The sequence below is a fragment of the Rhipicephalus sanguineus genome, chromosome 7, assembly GCF_013339695.2.
Source record: "Rhipicephalus sanguineus isolate Rsan-2018 chromosome 7, BIME_Rsan_1.4, whole genome shotgun sequence".
Lineage (NCBI taxonomy): Eukaryota > Metazoa > Arthropoda > Arachnida > Ixodida > Ixodidae > Rhipicephalus > Rhipicephalus sanguineus.
In genome coordinates this window covers 51,600,416-51,620,771 of record NC_051182.1, presented here as the reverse complement: position 1 = coordinate 51,620,771, position 20,356 = coordinate 51,600,416, and the positions used below count along the sequence as shown (strand labels likewise).

General features: G+C 49.4%; 2 protein-coding genes across 2 annotated transcripts in view; both read left to right on the top strand.

Annotated features, from left to right (window-relative positions):
• The window catches only part of LOC119399439 (cytochrome P450 6a8), a 462,184-nt gene that overhangs the window by 103,225 nt on the left and 338,603 nt on the right, over window positions 1-20,356 (top strand). The window lies entirely within an intron of this gene.
• The window catches only part of LOC125759287 (cytochrome P450 3A19-like), a 40,112-nt gene that overhangs the window by 16,839 nt on the left and 2,917 nt on the right, over window positions 1-20,356 (top strand). The window contains exon 2 of the mRNA XM_049417698.1: window positions 14,466-14,628. Within this exon, the coding sequence (XP_049273655.1) occupies window positions 14,466-14,628 (163 nt within the window). The remainder of the gene's footprint in view (window positions 1-14,465; window positions 14,629-20,356) is intronic.

Sequence of the window (20,356 nt, the reverse complement as noted above, 5' to 3'; positions counted from 1 at the left end):
GGAAGGGAAAACGCATCAGAACACGGGCGCTTGTTACGTGGGGTTATTAAAGTAAGGTCACAGGCGTTAGAATAAACTTGTAGGAGACATGCTAAAAAGGATATTTGGGAAACCAATTCGCCCTGCACAACCTATGAGTGATCCAGATGCTGTCGGTGAAGTATCAGCGGATGACAGTCAGCATTAGCCAGTGTATATTTCACTGGAAGCAGTGTCTTAATACGCAGCTTGATCTGTGAGTATAAAGTTGAAACATGGCGCTAGAGTTAACTTTATGAAATCATCACACCCGATAGGGAAAGGTAAGAGCGCCGAGACGGGAACACAAACAACTCGGAGCCTTCTGATTTCCACGTCGTCTTGCTTTCGTTTTCGGCTGTGGTTTTTTTCCTGATTTCTCAGGCGCATGTACACTTCTAGCTCAATATGGACTACGCATATAACAGCGTATATCAGGAGTTACTATCATTTGGCTGTTTAACTTCTTTCTTAATCTGTGGTTTATCTATTAGCGCCTATACTTTTTATATTAACGGCTCAGTAAACTTACGTCATTGAATAGGATCTGCACCAAGTCACCAATCACAAACATTTCGCGTCTTTTCCTCATAGCGGAAAATGCGCGAAGTGTGCAGTACGCTTTCCGGACGCCTGGAGAAATCTCGGAGGCTTTCTTTCGGCGATCCCGGTTATTCCGGATCACAATGCCAAACTCCGCCCCCCCCCCCCCAACCAAAGCCAGCAAAGGCCCAGAGGGCAACACATGAAAATGAAAAAGGCAGATTGTCACAATCTTTGTCGCCGTATCTGCTGACATGCTGACTGATGTGCCGTTTGCTCCTTTTTGATGTTTCTTCAGCAGGGAGACCACCTATCTCTGCTCACTCTCACTACGCTTCCTTACTCGAACCAAGTCATATCGGAGACCATGCGTATGTACCCGCCAACAATCACGTGAGAACTTTCAATACGCTCTCCAACATGTCCCTGTCATTATGTGTTACCACTATAGTCCACTAAAATATGCCTTTTAAAAACTTGTTAATAAATAAAATTGATGAGTAGAACATGAAACTATCAATGACAAAATTAAAAGTGTCAAAATTTGCTTCAGACCTGTGTACAACGAACTTGTAGCGAGTAGGGCTTCGATAGATGTTGGGCACTATGTGGCTAAAATGATGTACTTTTCGAATGTGTTAGTTCGAAATAAGTTCAAACATTTTGGTATTCAGCGAGCCTAATGTGTCATGTTCCCACTTCACGAAGCTGAAGCTTATTCATGCGCGTACCTGTATATCGAACAAACTTAGCCTTAAAGGACAGTGAAGTTGTCGTTACTGGCCAGAGTACTCGCTCAACAGACCGAAGCGATATGAACCATTGAAATGGGGAAAGAGTTTCTTCGTCAAGCTCCACGGCTTTTTAATGCACCGCGCGTATTGAAATAAAGCAAACAAAAACAGAATAAACTACGCAGTGAGCTAAGAGGTAAACTGGCGATGCTGTGCTACAGGAGATCATAACTGGCAGATAGCAGAGAGCTTTCAACCGGCCAGGGTGTGGCACAGAACATGTCACCGCGTAGACAGTACCGAATGTCGTGTGAATATGCCTCCCCGTTGCATATTTACGTTTTTACCAATAAATCAATCGTTGTCACAGATTTACGACGCGGTGCGCGGACGAAGACTATCGTTACGGAAAATACGTCATCAAGAAAGGAACCTCCGTCATGGTGCCTGACCAGCTGCACCATGATCAAGATACTGGAATGAGCCAGAAAAGTTGACCCAGAAAGGTGAGCACATGTGCGGCATGTTCAAGGACGGATGACTAAATATCAGAGATTATTCGCACATAGACTACAATGAACCTAAAAGGGTAAGTAAAGATACGCGCAGTCTAAAATTTTGCGATGAAGAGATAACTGCGCACTGTATAATGTGCACATGCTGCCGCAAGACATTTGCTAATATGTGGCGTGATAAAGAAGTTAAAGGAGATAAAAGAACCATAGCGGCTCGTTTCGGTTTCTCACTCGGTCTCGCCACCCTTATCCGCCGCGCAGATGTGCAGGCGTAGCCCGTTGTTCGGACCACGCCCACATCGGCAACGCACCACGACGCAAGCGATTACATCATTTGCGCAGAGCCAAACAGCGAGCTGGGCTTCTTCCCGAAGTCGCTCGTGTCAATCACTCGTAGGTGGCGTTTGAGGCTGTGCGCATGTGTAGTGAGCAGGAGACACTAGATAGAAAGTTAGAAACGGTCTAGTGGACACAAATGATAAAAACCACGAGAAAACACAGGACACAGCCAAAAGAAGTCGACGGGACAGGCTGGCACTTACAGGTGAACAGAAAACCGAGCTTGAAAGGCTTATTTAAACCCACCGGCAACCGCTTTGCGCATGCGTGAGCAACCATGCTTCACCTAAAACAAAAAATAATCGAAAAAACTTAGCTAGCATAACCGCGTCAGGAGATAATATCTTTGTCAGATAGATACTCTAACGTGTCACTTACACAGTCATTACCCGTTTCTTTATGTAAAAACGTCTAAAATTCCCTTTTGTTCTTTGTCCCGCCCCTGCCCAAAACACTAGTGCTTTTAAAAGCAGGAGTGCCCAGCAGTGCCTGCAGTGGCTCGGCAGATTCATCATCTGCCCAGCCACTGCAACAACAACAACAAGATTAGTCTTCAGAATCGTCCGGTTTCGCTGCTTCAAGCCTTGTGCGGCTTAGTGCAAGCTTCGGCAATTTTTTTCGTTCAATTCATTCATATTGTGAAACTCATTTTATTGTTCATTGACGTTGGCATCGTGACATTCTTCATTTCGTATTTTCACTTCGTAATTCTACTTGATCGGCGTTTTCGTATTTTCTTTTCTTTCACGCGCCTTGTTACAGGATCGGGCCATGATACATTTTTTCTGGAAGTGGGGTTAATGCAACCTGCATGCAAAGGGTCGAATGCAAGTGTTCTAGCCCAAAAGAGGACGGCGCGCCTCTGCACTGCTCGAGAGCCAGCCCGGACGGACGCACTATCCAAGAGCCAGGTACTCTGCGATTCATTATTAAAGGCACACAGAACTTCAGAAGCCTTGTGGCAATATAATTAGATGTGACTCTGATTCGTCAGTGCAGTCCCCAGCTTGCCACTACAGAAGCAGGGCGTGAGGTGTGTGGCGTGGGCTCATGTCTCGTATTTCTTGACAGGTAACTATTGCATAGTCATTGCTAGGGAATGTAGGACGGTTGTTAACTATAAATGAAAGATAAAGGTTCTCAGAACGTTCTATTATGCGGCCGATTCTTCCGCAAAAACATCTGTTCAAATGACCCTATGAAATATTTGCTCATCTGTAATCTCTTATTCTTTATGCCAAGTAAAATGCAAAACCTTTTCCAAAAACTGTCCCAAAATTTATGGCGCTTCCAATATAGAGGAGCATGCAAATTTCTCTCGCTCTACATTTTACAGCGAAAGCTGTTACGAGATCCAAACAACGGTGCCGCCAGTTGTCCGTAAGCGCTATCGCGTTAAATAACAAAAATGAAATGAGAAAAAAAAATGCCCAGGACCGGATGAGATTTGAACCGGGCCCTCTGAGCGGCAGTCGAGTATTCCATCATAGAGCCACGCTGGCGCTTGAAATTCCTATGCAAGAACGCCAGGCCTCCGCAGAAAGCGCAGCACAGGTCCACAGAGAAAGCTGAAAGAGCAGCATTTCTAGAGCCCGTTGTAAACTCCCTTGGGGCTACTAGTACAAGTACACTTGCAAGGTACCCACTACGCCATGAATAATTATTTTTGTCAAGTTTAGAAACACCCACTACGCCATTATTCATCATTCTGCGGAGTAGTAATAGTAGCAATAAACTTTTATTAAGCTGTTTATACAGAGAGGTTGTTCGGGAAGCCAGCCCCTAGGGGTGAGCTCCCTTACAATACCAGGTGGAGTCCCTAGTCAGGGACCCCATTGGTCGTTGACCGCTGTCCCGACACGCGGGGCATGGTTTTTGGGCCGGAAGGTCCTGGCAGCCGAGCAGGGCCGCCTCCCAGTCCTCTCGGGTAATAGTGGACGACTTCAACCCTCCCAGGAGGCTTTGGGGCTATCGCAAGGAAGAGATGCGGAGAAGGACACTTGCGGAACTAACTTCCACGCTGGGCATCACTCTTCTGAGGAGAGGCACGATACCCGCAACATGTGTCTTCTGCATGATGCGCACTGTGTTGGTGCGGCGGCTGATGACGATCAAGATTTATGGCTGCACGCCTTTGTAATGGGTTGAAAGTTTTAAACGACCCACTAGGTACTAAATTCGCATCGTGTGATGCCCGGCCGTTATTTTAGTCTTGTACCATGCTATGTTAGATACGTTAACGTAGAAAGACAGAGAGGGAAAGAACTTTATGAAGCCCTGAGGAAAAGGATCATGGGGGCCCTCATGGGCTTCCTTGGCAACAATACAAGCACGATTGTCAGGTACCCCCTACGCTAAAAATCATAGCTTTTGCGGAGTACGTAAACACCTACTATGCCATTTTTCGTCAATCTACAGAGAACTGTGGTACCCACTACACACCTGTAATGCAATAAGTGAACTTCGTTGATGCTGTGCCTTGTGACCACGAAATTATGGCTGAGCCCTTTGTAATGGGTTGGAAGCATTCAATGACCCAGCCGGTTGACATTCGCAGTGTGACGCCTGCTTACAGAATTCGCGTTTTGGGGGCGCCTGGTTGTTGTTTTACACTTCTACCACGCCATATCACATAGGTTGATGTGGATGCTATCCGATGTATAAGGTTGCCTGTATAAGGTATTTTTCAAAGTAATTTCAAGCACACGGCATGGCTCTGTGGTAGAATACTGGATTGACACGCAGAGGGCGCAAGTTCGAACCAGGTTCCATCCTGGATATTTTTCCTATTTCATTTTTTTACGCGATAGCGGTTACAAACACTGGCTGCGACGGCAAACTACGGGCCAAGAACGGTTGTGGTTGTGATCCCATTACAGCTTTCGCTGTAAAGACCCTATACAGCGCCAGGTCGAGCAAGGAGTCACGTTAACTTATGTAATACAGCGGGGTAGAAGAATAAATAACTACGAGGCGTCACACAGTCCTAATTTCGCAACCAGTGCGCAATATAGGTTCCCCATCAACTACAAATTGTTCAGCCATAATCTTTCATTGTCATAAGCCACATACGGCACAACAAAATGCACATAAGGCCTTACAGATGGGTAGCGGGTGGTCTCGCTTATCCGCAGAAAGACGAAGAATGGCATAGTGGGTACATCCCTACTTCACAAAAATAATGATTTGAGAAGTAGTGGGTAGCTTGCATGTGTAATTCTCTTACTTGCCCGAGGGAAATTAGAACGGCCCCTAGAAAGGCGCTCACTCTTCCAGCTTTCGATTTTACTATGGGGCAGCGTTCGGCGCAGACCTGGCGTTTTTTTAGATGCGAGCAGCGTTGGCGCTGGGCTTTGTCCCGTAGTGCCATTGGTGACCGTCCGCTTTCTACAACCTACCATAGCCATCTGTAACATATTGCCACGTGCATGCAATAAGGAAGACGACGGCAACACAAATTGGCATATGCTGCGTGCAGAAGATAGAAAGGAAGAAAGAAGAAGAGCTCGCTGCGCGCGGTATTAAAAACTCCGACCTGCTGTTCTTCTCTTGATCTGTGCGTTACGACCTCTCTCTTGACGTCGTGACACTGGTGGAGGTGCTGGACCTGCAATCTGATGCAGGAAAGCCTGATTCGGACCCGTACGCCCAGTCCGGAGACTCAACCTCTCGTCACGACTCCAGTGCACCGATTCAGCCGGCGCCTACTAGGCCTAAGCCCGAAGTTCTCGGCTGTCCCTCCTCTTATCAGCATGGCAGCACCTACAACGTCGGCGGATCTCTTTCCATCCCAGGTGACACTTGAGCATCCTCGCGTTCCCGAAGTTTTCCGCGGGAAGCGTATGAGGATGTCGAGGACTGGCTCGAACAGTTTGAACGGGTAGCTGTGCTCAATCGCTGGAGCGAACAGAAAAGCTTGGCCGTGCCTATTTCGCGCTGGAGATAGCGCTCGTACATGGTACGAAAACAGGGCGGCCACTTTCCAAACTTGGGACAATTTCCGCCAGAAGCTGCTCGAAACATTCCTGAGCTCAGACCGACGGAATCACGCACAGCAACTGATTGAAGCCCGCGTGAAAAAACCTAACAAAACCGCAGCCATGTTCGCAAAGGATATGGCCCGTCTGTTCCGCCGGGCTGACCCTGACATGCCTGAGTCGAAGAAGGTGCGTCATCTGATGCGGGGAGTAAAGGAACCACTTTTCGCGCTAATGCGGTAGCTCGAGAGCTCACAAACCGGGCGCCATCGGAAGAGCTGTCCAATCCAGACGATGCACCAACAGCACCACTCAACTACACTGAAACGCTACAACACTACCGACGAAGCCGCATGTACTTCCCACCACCACACAAATCACTCAACCGAGAAGACGCTGTTGCCTGGCGGCAGCTTCAGACTAATTCATTCCCCTGCCTTTACATCCTTCATCTCTTCCACCACACAATATCCCTCATACTGTCCCTATTGTGGAGCGAAGCCACGGTGTATCACTGCACCTGGGAGTGTCCACAACCACCGGGGCTGCCGCCCTATTCCTTCACCCTCACACTCCTCTTGGGAGACTGCGCTGACCAGCTCAGAGCCGCAGGAGCAGCGTCGGCTGATCCAGCGGGCACGTTGTGTGGCGCGAGCCAATGGGGCCCTGAACTAAGGGCTCCACCCGACGAGGATAATCCTTGAGGCCTTCACAAATAAAAGTTTTATTTCTCTCTCTCTCGCGGGCCTCGTACGAAATCCACCAACAGTAGACGAATTCATAAAAAAGGCGACTGTCATCGAGCGGGCACTGCAACAACGATGCCGCCACTACGACCGCCTGCCCAGCCACACGCCAGTAAGCGCTGCGGCTCAGAACGCTGCCGTTTGCGAAAGTTCCCTACGACAGATGATCAGGGAAATACTGCGTGAGGAACTTCGTGCCCTTGGCGTCCTTCCACCGATCCACCAGTAGCTTCTGTTGCCGAAATCGTGCGCCAGGAGTTGAGGCAAGCGTTCACATCACCCGCACCATGTCCTGAGCCACGTCCATTGAGTTATGCTGATGTGATTCGTCGGCCTTCGCCCACACCTGAGGCAGCGCCCTTCCAGCCACGGCCCTTCCAGCCACGGTCCGCTGCCTTGCCTTGGTGGCAACGGGATTCTGTGAGACGACCACCAGTTCGCAGAACCGACTTGTGGCGAACGGCCGATCGTCGACCCCTTTGCTTCCACTGCGGGGAACCAGGCCACATTCTCCGCTACTGCCATCATCGAGATGCTGGGTTTGGCAACTTTTCTCGCCCCGCATCTTTTGGCATTGAAGACCATCGAGCCAACGATGGTGATCGCCTGCCGACCAGCCAAGTAACTTCACCACGTCGTCGCTGGAAATCTCCGTCACCTGTGCGTCAGACTTCCCCGAACCACCAGAGCTACGCTGACGTCGCCAGAGGCCGTTCCCCTAGCCCAAGCCGGGGAAACTAATTGCTGCGACCTCCGGGGGCAAGGTTGCCAATCGTCGAGACGCCGAAAAGTCCCCCCTACCGCCGAACAAAGACGATATGACGACGACGACAACGACGAATGCTAATGCCGACGAAGTCGTACGGGCAGATGTCAGTATGCTCGTAAAGGGACAACACGTGACAGCACTGGTTGACACAGGCGCTGACTTCTCGATTATGCGGCAAGAGCTCGCCAACCGCCTTCGTAAGGTCAAGACACCGTGGAGAGGGCCGCACATAAGAAGTGCTGGGGGTCACCTAATGACTCCCACGGGTAAATGCACCGCTCGGCTCCTCATCGGTAATTCTAGCTTCGTCGCATCTTTTGTCATTCTGCCAGAGTGTTGCAGAGAGCTCATTTTGGGCATGGATTTTCGGCAAGATCACGGCGCCGTCATCAACATCCCAGAACGTATGGTGACGTCTTCAGCACATCCATATGTTGACTCCACCATTGACGAACCACACGGGCGTTTGCGAGTAGCCGACGATGTAACGCTCCCGCCGAGATCCTGCTGCCTTGTGTCGGTGTCATGTGAAAGGCAATGTCATAAGGATGTGATAGCAGAGCAAATAGTTACGCTGTTGCTTACGCAAGGCGTTTCCATCGCGAGAGGCGTCTTGGCACTGACTGATGGGCAGGCAGAAGTGCTCCTCACGAACTTCAGCAACGAGCGCCGTCACATCCAGAAGGGCACCGCAATTGCTTACTACGACGACATAGACCAAGCAAGGCATTGTTTTGCTTTGCAACCGGACGACGCGACTGACCCTGCCTCGACTCCTTTATATGTCGACGTCTCCTCTACGCTGTCGCCATCAGATAGGAAACGCCTTTTGGAATTGATACACCAGTTCCAAGATTGCTTTTCGTCTACGTCAAAGGCCAAGCAAACGCCATTGACCAAACATCGAAAAAAACGCCAGGCCTGCGCCGAGACCGCAGCACAGTCACAGCGAAAGCTGGAAGAGCGGCGTTTCTAGAGCCCGTTAAGCTCTCTTGGGGCTATAATACAAGTACACTAGAAAGGTACCCATTACGCCATAAATCACAATTTTTGTGAAGTTGGGAAGCACCTACTAAGCCATTATTCGTCATTCTGCGGAGAAGCGAGGCACCAGCTACACGTCTGTAAGGCATTATGTGCACTTTGTTGACGCGACGACTGATGACGATGAAGAATTATGGTTCAGCCCTTTGTAATGGGTTGGAATCTTTAAACGGCCCACCAGTTATGTAATTTGCATTGGTTGACGCCCGGTCGCTATTTCCCTCTCCCATCATGATGTATAACATACGTTGACGTGGGAAAGAGACGGGTGGGGCAGGGCGAAGAACTTTATTGAGACCCCGAGGAAATGGATCATGCTCTTATGGGCTTTCTTGGCAACCAATACAAGTGCACTTGCGAGGAACCCACTACGCTATAAATCATTGCAATTTTACTGAGACCCCGAGGAAGTGGATCATGCGCTTATGGGCTTCCTTGGCAACCAATACAAGTGCACTTGCGAGGAACCCACTACGCTATAAATCGTTGTAAATTTTGAGAAGTAGGGCAGCAGGCACTGTGCCATTTTTCGTCATTCTACGGAGAGCATTGGTACCTTCTAAACGCATGTAAGGCATTATGCGCCCTTTGTTGATGCTGTGCCTGACGACGATGAAGAATTATGACAGAGCCCTTTGTAATGGGTTGGAAGCATTCAACAACATACTCGTTGCGCAATTCGAATTGTGTGACGCCTGGTTACAGAATTCACGTTGTGCGACGCTTGGTGCTTATTTTACTCATCTACCACGATATATTACATATGCTAATGTGGTTCCTTCCCGACATGAAGCCTGTATAGGACCTTTTTGCAAAGCAGTTTCAAGCACCGGCATGGCTCAGAGGTTGAATACTGGGCTCCCACGCAGAGGGCCCAGGTTCGAACCTCGTTCCATCCTGGAATTTTTTTCTTATTTCGTTTTTTTTCTTATTTCGAGCAATACTGGTTACGGACACCGGCGGCGGCGGCGGCGGACAACTACGGCGCCAAAAACGGCCGGTGAAATGATCTCATAACAGCTTTCGCTGTAATAATTACTGAAGATAACACGCGACCAATCCGACAAATTCTCTGCCGTGTGGCTCCGAAAGAACGCGAGGAGATTCAAAAACAAGTAGAGAAGATGCTCGAGGATGACGTCATACAGCCTTCGAAAAGTCCTTCGGCATCCCCCGTGGTTTTGGTAAAAAAGAAAGACTGCACCTTGCGCTTCTGCATAGATTACCGCAAGTTAACAAGTCACGAAGAAAACACGTCTATCTGCTGCCACGCATAGACGATTCGCTTGGTAGGCTGCGGCATGCGCGCTACTTTTCATCCATGGACCTGCGAAGCGGCTATTGGCAGATAGAGGTTGACGAGAGAGATCGTGAAAAAACTGCCTTTGTGACACCCGGTGGTCTTTACGAATTTAAGGTGCTTCCATTCGGGTTATGCTCAGCGCCAGCCACTTTTCAGCGTCCAATGGACACCGTGCTGTCAGGCCTGAAGTGGCAGACATGCTTGGTCTATCTAGACGACGTTATTGTATTTTCAGCAACGCTCGAGGAACACCTAAGCCGGCTATGCGCAGTTCTCCAAGCTATACGCTCGGCTGGCCTGACGTTAGAGCCGGAAAAATGCCGCTTTGGCTTCAGTGAACTCAGCTTCCTAGGCCATGTCGTCAGTCACGAGGGTGTTCGACCTGACCCGGACAAAATAGACGCTGTGGCAAAGTTTCCTGCACCGCAAGACAAAAAAGCAGTGAGGCGCTTCCTACGGCTGTGCGCCTCTTACCGCCGGTTCATCGCGGACTTTTCACCTATTGCAGCGCCACTGACACGACTCACACGAGTGTACGTTCCCTTCCTTTGGGCCGAAAAGGAGCAAATGGCATTTAACGAACTACGTCAACGCTTGCAAACACCACCAGTTCTTGCGCACTTCGACCAGGAAGCCCCTACAGCACTCCACACCGACACCAGCAATGTGCGTCTGGGTGCCGTACTCGTGCAGTGGCAAGACGGCTCTGAAAAAGTAACAGCGTACGCCAGGAGAACTCTCTCTCTCTCGCACGGAGGAGAACTACTCGACAACCGAGAAGGAGTGTCTCGCCGTGGTGTGGGCGGTAATTAAATTTCGTCCATATTTGTACGGCCGCTCATTCAAGGTTGTCAGCGATCACCATTCTCTTTGCTGGCTTACTAACCTGAAAGACCCATCTGGCCGTTTGGCGCGCTGGAGTCAGAGGCTTCAAGAGTTTGACATTACCATTATTTATAAATCCGGGAAGAGGCATACTGACGCCAATTGTCTCTCGCGGTCGCCTGTCGAGCCTGCCGCTATTGATGACGAAAGCATGGACGCTGCATTCTTGGGAGTCGTCAACACGGCCACCATTGCACAAGAGCAGCGCGGCGACCCAGAGCTATTACCACTCATTGATTTCTTAGAAGGACGATGCAATGACGCGCCGCGAGTATTTGCCAGAGGACTGCCGTCTTTTTGCTTGTGGAACAATGTTCTGTACAAGAAAAACTTTTCTCCCACCGGCAGCACGTACTTGCTCGTCGTGCCTGAATCACTTAGAAAAGAAATTCTGAACGCGTGCCATGATGAAGCCACTTATGGTCACCTAGGCTACACCCGGACATTGTGCAGACTGCGAAGCAAGTACTATTGGCCAAATCTACCTGCTGCCATTAAACATCACGTGCAGACTTGTGCCGACTGCCAAAGACGCAAGGCGCCCCCTGGCAAGCCAGCCGGTCTCTTACATCCAGTCGAAGCACCAGCAAAGCCATTCGCCCAAATTGGAATGGATTTCCTAGGCCCATTCCCAACTTCTACTGCGGGGAACAGATGGATTATCGTCGCCACCGATTACCTGTCCCGCTACGCGGAGACTAAAGCTATGCAGCGGGGCACAGCAGCAGAAGCGGCTCAGTTCTTCATTGAAAACGTCGTCCTTCGGCACGGCGCCCCAACAGTTGTGATCGCAGACAGAGGAACTGCCTTCACCGCAGAGCTTTTGGAGTCGGTTCTCAGACTCAGCGGTACGGCTCACCGTAGAACAACTGCATACCATCCCCAAACAATCGGACTAACGGAGCGCCCTAATAAGACCCTCGCAGACATGTTCTGCATGTACGTCGACACTGAACATAAAAACTGGGATCAGATATTGCCTTACATGACCTTCGCCTATAATACCGCTCGACAAGAAACTACTGGCATGACACCGTTCAGTTTGATCCATGGTCGCGAAGTCACGACAACGTTGGACGCTATGCTGCCGCACGAGTGTGACGACATTCATACAGACGCCGAAGAATTTACTCAGCGCGCCGAGGAAGCCAGACAGATTGCCCGCGTGCGCATCTGTAATTGTCACAAATTAGCGGTTTATAAAGCGCGCGTGAGGCCGCTTTCAAACTGCTACGAGACAGAACGGCGCGAACCGCTCGCCAAGAAGCGCGAAAAGACGAAAAAACAAGCATCAAAAGACGCCGGCGCGCCGCATCCTCCTCACCCAATCGACCAGGCGCAGACGACGCGATCAAACGCCCGGCAAATCCTGGATGTTTCTAGAAGGAAGGGGGGACGCATCCGCGAGCGATGCCGCCGCGATTCGAACCTACGAGAAAGCTCTCGCCCTTTCCCCAGGCTTAGCTGTACTGCACGCAGAAGAAACATCCCGACGCTTCTAGAACCCGGGGGAGAAGGGATAAAAGCGTGCAATCGACGAGTGAGTAGTACAGTCAGCGAAGGAGTGAGCGAGTCAGTCGGCCCGGTGATGGTGAAGTTATGCGAAGTGTGGCTCCGTTAGACAAAGAAGACGTGTTCATGATGGTGTGCGGTCAGTCGATCATGGATCTGGAAGAATTGGATGACGACGCCGTGTGAGCCGTGACAAGTCACGACGACGGTTGAGCTACGACGATCAACGCTGGAGCTGGCGTGAGTGTTTCCTTGAAGAGAAGCATTCGATTACCGTCCAAGTATTGCGGACTGGATACGCCATTGTATATTCAGGACTTTAACGGTCATTGAATAGTTGTAATGCATGCGATTGCATTCGTAGCGTGTGATCTGTTTGTTTAGCTCCCGTTGTGTAAACACCATCTGAGTTATATTGTGAAGTTGTAACTGGTACCAGCCGAGTGTGCACGTGTTTGTGTTATTTGTGTTGCCTTAACTGAGAATATATTTCGTTTTCGTTTGTGTTATCGACTCTCTGCTCTGACTCGGTCTTTGGACCACAACCGGCGTTCGCTGGCGCACCAAAGGACCAACTCTAAATTGTCCGCGCTTTCGTGGTGCGTTTTCGGAGGGCCTTGACGCCAGCCCTTAGAATCCGCCCGGCGATTGCCGTCCCCATTAACGGGATTAGTGACAGTAATCAACGACATCAAGATGCGAAACGGTACGACCTACGACACAAATTCGTCAGCTACACACCAAGCGACAAAGCATGGGTCTGGATACCAATACGTCGACGCGGACTTTGTGAAAAACTGCTGAGACGATACTTTGGGCCACACAGAGTCACCCGACGCTTGAACGACGTGAACTACGGGGTCGTTCCCGACAATGGTTGGAGCTCCAGTAGACGGAAACATTCACCCGAAGTCGTCCACGTCGTGCGGATGAAACCGTACTTATCCAGCTAACTCTCGTGTATTGTGTGGGTTCCACTGCATATGTGTGTGCTTTGCTAAGTAGAGCGCCTAGGTTGCGCATCGGGACGATGCCTCTTTCGGAGGGAGGCAAATGCCACGTGCATGCAATAAGAAAGACGACGACAACACGAATGGGCATATGCTGCGTGCAGAAGATAGAAAGCAGGAAGAAGAAGAGCTCGCTGCGCGCGGCATTAAAAACTCCGACCTGCTGTTCTTCTTTTGATCTGTGCGTTACGACCTCTCTCTTGACGTCGCGACAATATCGAGCACGCGCTCGCGCCAACGAGAAGTCTTCTTCGTCTTGTTCTTCGACCACCTTGATGATAGGTGCCGAGCGCGCGCTCGCACCGAGCAGAATCTTCGTCGTCTTGTTCTTCGATGATGATACGTGCAGAGCACTCTAGGGACCCGGGCTGCCGTATGCTGTCCTAGCTTGGCGTAACGCAGACAAAACCACGTGTGCTGGCACGCGCTAGTGCGTTCGGGCCTGTGTAAGGGGCTGGGTAAGACGCTGTGGCCTCTCCCCCTTAAACTTTCTCAGCGGGGAACAAAATTCTGCAGACGCGCAATGAACCCGAGTGGCGCGCTCCAACAAGAGTTCGGGACGCGTAACAGCAACAGCAACTAGAGAATTCATGGTGTGCTCCACTTGCAAGGACGCGTTAACATCGGGCAAGGTACACGTGATGAACGGAACTTTAAGTCAACCCATGCGCTGCTTCGCATCCCCACGTTTCCCTTTAGTGGGAGATGGTGAAATTTTTTTATCTAGCCGACTGCAACTTCAAACACGCGACAAATATGGATTTTGTGAACGTTGATTTTAACACATTATGAAAAAATTTTCACATTTTCAATGCGGCGAAGGTAACCGCTCCATCAAATTCAGTGCTTGGTGCTGAAAGTCTCAAGATACACTTTAGGCAAAAACAATCTGCAAAAGTATGAGCGTATTTCAGTCGTGATTATATGCGCGGTGCTGGCACTCAATAAGAACACGTACATATCGTTGCCAGTTTTGTTGATTTCGATTCTGAAGCAAGGTATGTTGTCTCGAAATCAAGCCACAATCAACTCCGCCTATCATCAACTATTTAAACATTTCTTTACTGCAGATTCAGTCCGGAGAACAGGCACTCCATTAACCCAATTGCCTACCAGGCTTTCGGCCTAGGGCCGCGCATATGCCTTGGTCAGCGGCTAGCGCTTGCCGAGCTGGCCTCAGCGACTGCGCACGTTCTCCGACACTATTCCATTGCTCTGGACGACAACCAGAAGGTACGTGGTTAATGCACGCTTGCGGTGGGCCGCGATGATTTTATTATTATAAAGAGATAAAGGTTTCTGCTGTGAATAATGCCTTGTTTGCAAATGCAATAAAAAAGTCCGTTTTTTTTCCTCGTTCAAGTTCTTTGCTGTTACATAACTACGTTGCATTCTAAACAGTGTCGTTCATATTGCATACCAGTAAATATATTCTTCCAGATGAAAACAGTTAGCCGCTTCCTTTTTTTTCCTGCATGGTTACCTAAAGACTTCTAAGTTCCTGACCATCGGGGTCGTCAAAGGCAATCCCTGCTAGTCAGCAATATCTTCTATGGGCCAGAGTAAACGAACCCATAAAAGAACTATACACTTTAAGGAACTCTACACGTTCAATGTTAGACCGGAGTTAGCGTTACAGCGTGCCTTATCCGAATAGCGCGTTTCTGCTAATTTTATGATTTTCGCAATTTTATGAATTTGCCCGCTTTAATTGTTTTGTACATCTGTAAAATAATGCGAGTCGGAAAGAATTGGCAGATCCCACGCCTTGTGGGAATCGGTTTCATGCGAAGCAATCAGCGAGTTTAAGCAATTATATGCTGCAGTCAGCGAGTCTATGCTGCATTTTATTGCTTTCAGCGAAGCGTTACGAGGTGGATCGACATGTTTTTGTAAGCGTTGTAGTTATGCGCACATCGTGGCTTTACCAGGCACATCGACTACACTGGCGTTGAAAGGTTAACTTATGGATTAACATAACGTCAGAATTCACTTTCTAGCACAGACGTCAATATTATGGAAACGAAGTGCACTTTACGATGCGATGATGTGATGATATGATATACATGCGATCTACGTGTGATTATGATATACAGGACGATACACATGGGATGATATCATAGGTAGCTTTCGTCAGCATATTCCTCCGGGTTAGAGCGACGCGTGAATATAGCTCCCTGAATCATAGGAATACGAGTGCAATGTTTATTAGGCGGAGCCAACGCTGGGCCCAAAATAGCCGCTAATCCGGCACGACGCCTGTATCATTTGAAAACATATGCAATCTTTATTGCATTATTCTTAGATAGCCAGCACTACAAGCACAATTGATGCTGCACTGAGATACACCTGCATAGGGTCGTTTTGCAAAGCAGTTTCAAGACGTGGCATGGCTGCATGCTAGAATACCTGACTACCAGACAGAATGCTTGGGTTTGATTTCTGCTAGTATACTGATTTTTGTTATTTGCACTCGTCGGCTCAGCGCTGCCGATGTACGTTTTTCTTTAGACTCTCGCATTTAAATTACGAATGTGTTTTCGAGGTTCCTAGGAAGATATAATAAACTATCAATCACCTGTGGCTCATACGCGCTTATACCGTAGCCTGCGGTATACGGGTGTGTGCCACACGTGCCTGGAGGAAAGGGTTGGACGCTGTACGCGACAAGATTTTTGCGCTATTCACGTCATGACAAGGCAGTCATATTCGTCAAACCCTCTTACCGTGCCATGCCAATTTTTGTCTACACCAAGCTGAGGAGGCGGTCACGAGAGCACCCAGACGTAGGCGGCTAGATAGATAGATAGATAGATAGATAGATAGATAGATAGATAGATAGATAGATAGATAGATAGATAGATAGATAGATAGATAGATAGATAGATAGATAGATAGATAGATAGATAGATAGATAGATAGATAGATAGATAGATAGATAGATAGATAGATAGAAGTGCTCAAAAAATTAGGGAACGCTTACGCTTCGCCTTTAAGAGTTGAACGCTATAGCGATATCATGCCTCTAGTGCATACTTCGACCACTACGTGTGTGTAACAGAAAGCGCACTAAGGTGTTTGCCTTATGTAATGGGTAGCGGGCTTTAAACCAGGAGCAATTATGCGCGAGAACATTTTTCGAAGTTGCGATGCACCCACTACGTGGTCTTAAGGGAATACACGCAGTAATGTGTGTGCCTTTTGTAATGGGTGGCTGGCTTTAAACCACCCAGTCGTTACGATATTGACATGTTGTGACGCTCGATGGCAATGTACGCTTGCACCATGCAATAATCCTGCGATATTGCATCTCGTACTGTGACACTTGTACACAGGACGCGTATGTTTGTGAAGCATCAAAGTTGCTTTCAGTGCAGTTCCAAGCAGGTGTGGCTATATGCGTTGTTTGTATTTTGTGTGTTGAATATATATTGTTACAGCGAGTTGTGATAAGGGGGTTTTATTTACAGGAGATGGATGATGGTGGTAGCGCGCTGCGGCCTTGCAATAACCCTTCGTTCTCCTCTTCTTTTCCTCTTCCCTGTCTTTCGCAGAACCGTTACATTCCCCCGCAAGCAGACGAAGCCCGTAGGGCGAGTCAGGATAGTCAAGGAGGGTAGAACCGTTTCAGGCGAGCGATATGAGTGAGCTGCGTTCCGCTTGATCGTCGACCATTGCTCAGGAGACGAGCTATTACGTAAGTGAGTTGGCTGAGACGGTCCACGACTACAAATGGGCCCGAATATTGTGACAAAAGCTTTTGACATAATCCACGCTTGCGTTGCGGTGTCCAAAGCAACACCAAATCGCCTTTTTCGAACGATACTTGTTCGTGACGGTCGTCGTACCGCTCCTTCGAACGACGTTGCGAGGCCAGAGTCCGAAGACGAGCTATTCGACGCGCTTCTTCCGCGAGGCACAAGGTCTGCGATACAGAATCGTAATTGTGCAGAATGAAGGGTAAGAAAGTGTCCAGAGGGCTTCGCGGTAACCTGGCGTACAGGAGATAAAATGGACTAAAGTCCGTTGTTTCGTGTTTCGCCGTGTTGTACGCGTAAGTGATAAAAGGGAGCACGTCATCCCAGTTTTTGTGATTGGCGGAAACGCACATGGCGAGCATGTTGGTCAGCGTTCTGTTTGTCCGTTCAACGAGACCATTTGTCTGCGGATGGTACGGTGTTGAATGACGGAACTGTGTAGTGCACATACGAAGTAATTCTTCAACAGCATCAGCAGTGAACTGGCGGCCACGGTCGCTGATAATGACACGCGGTGGGCCATGGCGAAGGACCACGGAGTGCAGCAAGAAGACCGCCACGGAAGCAGCGGTGGAAGAGGGTATGGCTGCTGTTTCCGCATACCGTGTAAGATGGTCCACGCAGACGATTATCCAGCGGTTCCTATTGTTAGATAAAGGAAATTGACCCAAAAGGTCAATTCCTACTTGTTCGAAAGGCGTACTGGGTGGTGCCAATGGCTGAAGGGGGCCTGGTGCTGCGGTGGCCGGTCGCTTGTGACGTTGGCACGTTTCGCAACTAGCGACATAGCGCTTGGTTGTTTCGTACATCTTCGGCCAATAAAAGCGTTCCCGCGTGCGGTGCAGCGTTCGCACGAAGCCGAAATGGCCGGATGTGGCATCGTCATGCATGGCACGTAGAACATCGGAGCGGAGGCTCTCGGGGACAACTAGCAGAAAACGGGCTCCAGGCCTAGAGTAGTTAGTCTTGTAGACCAACTTGTCCCGAACAGTAAAGCGACCGCTGCCGTGGGAAGTACGGGCGGCGACAAAAAGCGGATCCAGGGTGAGATCGTTGCGTTGTTCTCGCTGAAAGTCGGCCGCGTCGGGAAACGTGCTAGTAACTGCAGCGAGACAGTCGTCAAAATTATCAGCATCGCAGTCGGTAGTCGCAAGAGGAATCCGAGAGAGGCAGTCTGCGTCAGCGTGATGACGGCCACTCTTGTATGACACCGTAAAGTCGCATTCCTGAAGGCGCAACGCCCAACGTGCGAGGCGACCAGACGGATCACGCAAACCGATCAGCCAGCATAAGGAATGATGGTCGGTAATTATCTTGAATGGTCGCCCGTAAAGATAACAGCGGAACTTCTGGACGGCGAAAACAGCTGCCAGGCATTCCTGTTCCGTAACCGTATAATTGCGTTCAGATTTCCTCAGGCAACGGCTGGCGTATGCGACGACATGCTCTGCACCACTGTGACGTTGTACAAGCACTGCTCCTATTCCGATACCACTAGCGTCAGTGTGAACCTCAGGCGGGAAAGATGGATCGAAGTGACGCAAGAGGGGTGCTGACGTTAGTATAAACTTAAGTTGGGAGAATGAGGCGTCACAGTCTGGTGTCCAGCTGAAGGCTGCGTCCTGTCGCAGGATACTTGTGAGCGGGTACACGATCTCGGCAAACCGGGGAACAAAACGACGAAAATACGAACATAGGCCGATGAATGAACGAAGTTCTCGTGCAGACTGCGGTGGTTTGAAGGAGCTCACTGCTTCAATCTTACGAGGATCGGGTCTGACGCCATCCTTGTCCACTAAGTGTCCTAGAACCAGTGTTTGACGTTCGCCAAACCGGCATTTCTTGGAATTCAGAACCAGCCCGGCTTTTTCGATGCAGTCGAGGACAAGGCTGAGACGGTTGTTATGTTCTTCAAACGTGCGGCCAAAGATTACAACGTCGTCAAGGTAACACATGCATATCTCCCACTTTAGACCGCGCAGTACTGTGTCCATAAATCTTTCAAAAGTGGCAGGAGCATTGCAAAGGCCAAAAGGCATAACATTAAATTCGAACAGGCCATCTGGAGTCACGAATGCAGTCTTCTCCTTGTCCTCAGGTTCCATGGGTATTTGCCAATAACCCGATCGCAGATCAAGTGTTGAAAAATAAGAAGCGGCGTGCAAGCAATCAATGACGTCGTCAATTCGTGGTAGGGGATAAACATCCTTCTTTGTCACTGCGTTTAGACGCCTGTAATCCACGCAGAATCTCCAGGAACCATCTTTTTTCCAGACAAGGATTACCGGGGCTGCCCACGGGCTGGACGACTCTTGAACGACACCTTTGTTCATCATGTCCTTTACTTGTTCGGCAATAACTTTGCGCTCGGAGGATGACACTCGGTAGGGCTTCTGGCGGATGGGGTGTGCTGAGCCGGTGTCTATTCTGTGGCGAGTGCGGGATGACGGTAGCTGAAGTGGCGCATCTCCATGTTGAAAGTCGAATGCAGCAACATGCCGGGAAAGGACCTGTACCAGCGCTTGCCGTTCCGTTGTACAGAGAGCCTTACTGATCATACCGAGCATTAAATCGTGATGACGATTATCGCAAGGAGAGGAAGCTGTGGCGGGGTCCGGAGTTAGTGCTGCTACTGAGCTGCATGAAGCTTCATCGAAGAAAGCGATCTTCATACCGCGAGGAAGCACAACCGGCGTGGCGGAACAGTTCAGCGCCCACAATGTTGCGACTCCTTTCGCCATGCACACGACAGAACAGGGCACAAGTATATTCTTTTTAGCACAGTTTATGCTGAGAGGCCTAACTACAAGGTCAACACAAGCTGCATCAGCGGCACTTGAAGAGACACGAACGGGTGTCAGACACCAAGATGGTGCTATCACTTCATCGATCACACTGAGTGTGTTCCTGTCTTCGCCACGTGAACTTTATTCAGAAAGTGCCGGTATGAATAACTGGTTTAACGATATTTCGCCACTACCACAGTCGACGGAAGCGCCGCATTGCTCAAGAAAATCGATACCAAGAATCACATCGTGCGAACAACGAGGAAGAACCAGGAATTCCGACGCAAACACTTTTCCAGCCAACAAAACACTCACAGCACAAACACCGAGGGGACGAAGCCACTCGCCACCTACTCCACGAAAGGTAATGGCGTCAGTCCAAGAAAACATAACTTTGTGGCCTAGCCGATTTTTGAA